At 66.3% G+C, this 2793-nt stretch overlaps 1 protein-coding gene across 1 annotated transcript in view; it reads right to left on the bottom strand.

Moving 5' to 3' along the window:
• Positions 1 to 2793, bottom strand: part of DNAH17 (dynein axonemal heavy chain 17) — a 140822-nt gene that overhangs the window by 23179 nt on the left and 114850 nt on the right. Inside the window, exons 67-72 of the mRNA XM_023531633.1 lie at positions 2382 to 2586; positions 1747 to 1911; positions 1456 to 1596; positions 1145 to 1315; positions 703 to 825; positions 30 to 225 (exon numbers count right to left, since the gene is read on the bottom strand). Of these exons, the coding sequence (XP_023387401.1) occupies positions 30 to 225; positions 703 to 825; positions 1145 to 1315; positions 1456 to 1596; positions 1747 to 1911; positions 2382 to 2586 (1001 nt within the window). The remainder of the gene's footprint in view (positions 1 to 29; positions 226 to 702; positions 826 to 1144; positions 1316 to 1455; positions 1597 to 1746; positions 1912 to 2381; positions 2587 to 2793) is intronic.

Consider the following 2793-nt stretch of genomic DNA (forward strand, 5'->3'; position numbering starts at 1 on the left):
GCGGGCGGCGGGCGGCGGGCGGGACGCTCACTTGACGGCGTAGGTCATGCGGTCCGGCCGCATGCAGCGCACCATGCACAGCTTCTGCAGGGCCGTCTTGTTCTTCCACTCCTTGGGGAAGATTTCCTTTTCCGGGGCTTCCGACTCCACGAGCTTTTTCCACCGCTTAGCGGACCCTTCGATGTCGTTGTCCAGGTTTTTGAACTCGTCCATCTCCGAGAGAGCCTGGGGCAGACAACCCCTCCTGGCTCTTTCCGTGCATTCCTCAGGAGGAGCCCAGGGCTCCGGGAGAAGACCGAACCCCGGGCAAACAGAGGGGACCTGGGGGGGCGGCGGGCCTCGGATCTAGGGACAGGGCTCCCGGCCACCTCGCCAGAGGTTCTGGGACGGGCCAGCCTCACCCCAGGGACTGCCTTCCTCAGGGCCTTTGAGCCGTGACATCGAGGGTCCCTGAGTGTGCCCAGGGATGACCTTGACCCTTCGCACTGTCCCTGGGCCCGTGGTGACTCTGCTCGCGGTGTGCAGGGATGTGCGTGGGGACAGAAGAGACACGGGGCGCGGTATTCGGGCAGGAAAGCAGAGTCCCCGTGAACCGGCAGGCGGCCCAGCGCTCCGGGCCCACCCCGGGGCCTCCTGGTGTCTCCCAGCGTCACGGCCACTGGCGCCCGTGGCCGTCCCTGTTGGGAGTGGCCGGGCTCTGACCTTGATGCCGCCCCAGCCCTGGTGCTGCAGGAAGTCCACGGGCGACAGGACGCCGGCCTTGAAGGGGAAGCGCAGGAGGAAGTCCAGCTCCGCTGGGTTCAGCTCCTTCTTCATGGACAGGACCTGCGGGCGCGGGCGGCGTCACCAGGCAGCGTCACCGGGCGGCGGGCCACGGTGGGCGCTCACAGCCCCCGCCGCTTTGGGCTGGGGCAGACCGTTGTCATCTGTCACCTTGGTCTTATTTTTACTCGTGGTCAAATACACATCACATAAAATTGGCCATTTTTACCCTCTTAAAGCATAAGGTCCAGTGGCACTTAGTACGGTCACCGTGTTGTGTCCAGACCTGGACCTTCCTCGTCATCCCAAGGGGAACCGTGTCCACGGGCGGCCGCCCCCATGCCGACCGCCCCCAGGGCGCCGACGTGAGCCCTGGCGTTACCTGGAACGCCACCTGCGCCAGGAAGATGAGCTTGTCCCGCTCGAAGAGGCCGCGGGCCGTGTACATGTAGACGGAGTAGGTGATCTCGTCCGTCAGGTTGATGACCCGCTGCTTGACCTCATCCGCGGGGCTGGTCTTCAGGATGGCTTTCTCGAAGACCACGTGGAAGGCCTGGGGGCCGTGAGCACAAGGGGGCTTGCGGAGCCGGACGCGAGGCCGTCCCACGGTGCCCGCGGGGGGCTCCGTCACCCCCTCCCCCCCCGCCCTGCAGCCCTGCCCCCACCGCCACCCGGGGTGCGGGCGGGCCCCACCTTGAGGGAGAACTGGTAGATGGGGTTGATCTTGTTGAGGTCGTTGAGGATGAAGTACAGCAGGGAGGCCCTCTCCGCCGCGGGCCGGTAGTTCTCTCGTGCTTCGTTGATCTTGACTTCTGTGACTTTCGCCTCTTGCACCTTGAAGCAAACGCAAGGGGCGTGGGTGAAACCAGCAGGCGGACGGCACCCCTCGGAGCTGTCCCGGGGGCTCTCGGCAGACAGCCGGGGTGCTGCGGTCACCCGTGCCCCTCCTCGGGCCGCGCGCCGTGGCGGGGGCGGCGAGGTCACCTTCTCCTCGATCTCGCTGGCCGTGTGCTTGGTGGTCTCCAGGTTCTCCACCAGGGCAGTGTCTCCCAGGAAGTTCCCCGAGGCGGCCGACAGCCGGGCCAGCAGAGAGTCCTCCAGCTCCTTGAGGACGATCTTGAATTCATTCTGAGACTTGGTGAGGTTTGCCTGCGGCGGGGGAGCAGGGACGGGAGGGGAAGCCAGGCGTGGGCACGGCCCTGCCACCGCCCCGTGCTGGGGCCTCCCCACTGCTTGGCCCAGGCCCGGCCCACAGGAGGGCTGGAAGCGAGCAGGGCAGTGGCCCTGCCCTGGCCTCTAAAGCTGCCTGTCGCTGGCCACTGCGTGGCGAGGGGCAGCATGGGGCCCGGGACCCCCGAGCCCACTGTGAGGACGTGCCCGCAGGGGCCGGCGCTCTAGGGCCCGTGGGCACTGCTGTGGCTCCTGGTCTCGCTGCGAAGCTGTCCTCTGACTTAGAATTACATTTTGGGGGCGACTGGGGAGCAGGTACAGTTCAGTGCGAGAAGCCGGGGAGCCTTCAGAGAAGCCGAGCGCCAAGAAACCCCACGGCGACCCTCCCCGCTCCCATCCCCGCCCCGGCCCGCCCCACGCCACCCGTGACCGACGTCGGACCTCGGTACCTTCAGCTGCTCTAGATCTGGGCGCTCTTTAGCCACCACGGCGGCCAAGAGCTGGTCTTCGAGGCCGTCCCTGGTGACCAGGAAGTTGATCAGGGAGCACTGGGCCTGCATCTCGGGCTTGTAGTGGGGGTTGAAGTACTTGGTGTGCATGATCAGACGGAATTTGGGGTGATACTCCACCTCCTTGTCGCCAATCTTGATGTACCTGGCCGTCAGTGGGGCAGGGGGTGAGGGGGGCTCCCCGGCAACAGATGACAGCAAGACAAACACAGACCACTTTCCACAGCAGCCTGGTGGCCGTCCCCGCCCAAGCCACAGCCTCGAACCCTCCCCTGGTCACTGGGAAGGGACTGTGACTTCCCTTGTCCAGCGCCCCTCCCTGGCCTGGGACCGGCCCTTCTACAAGGTGTGC

This window comes from Pteropus vampyrus, unplaced genomic scaffold, assembly GCF_000151845.1.
Source record: "Pteropus vampyrus isolate Shadow unplaced genomic scaffold, Pvam_2.0 Scaffold72, whole genome shotgun sequence".
Lineage (NCBI taxonomy): Eukaryota > Metazoa > Chordata > Mammalia > Chiroptera > Pteropodidae > Pteropus > Pteropus vampyrus.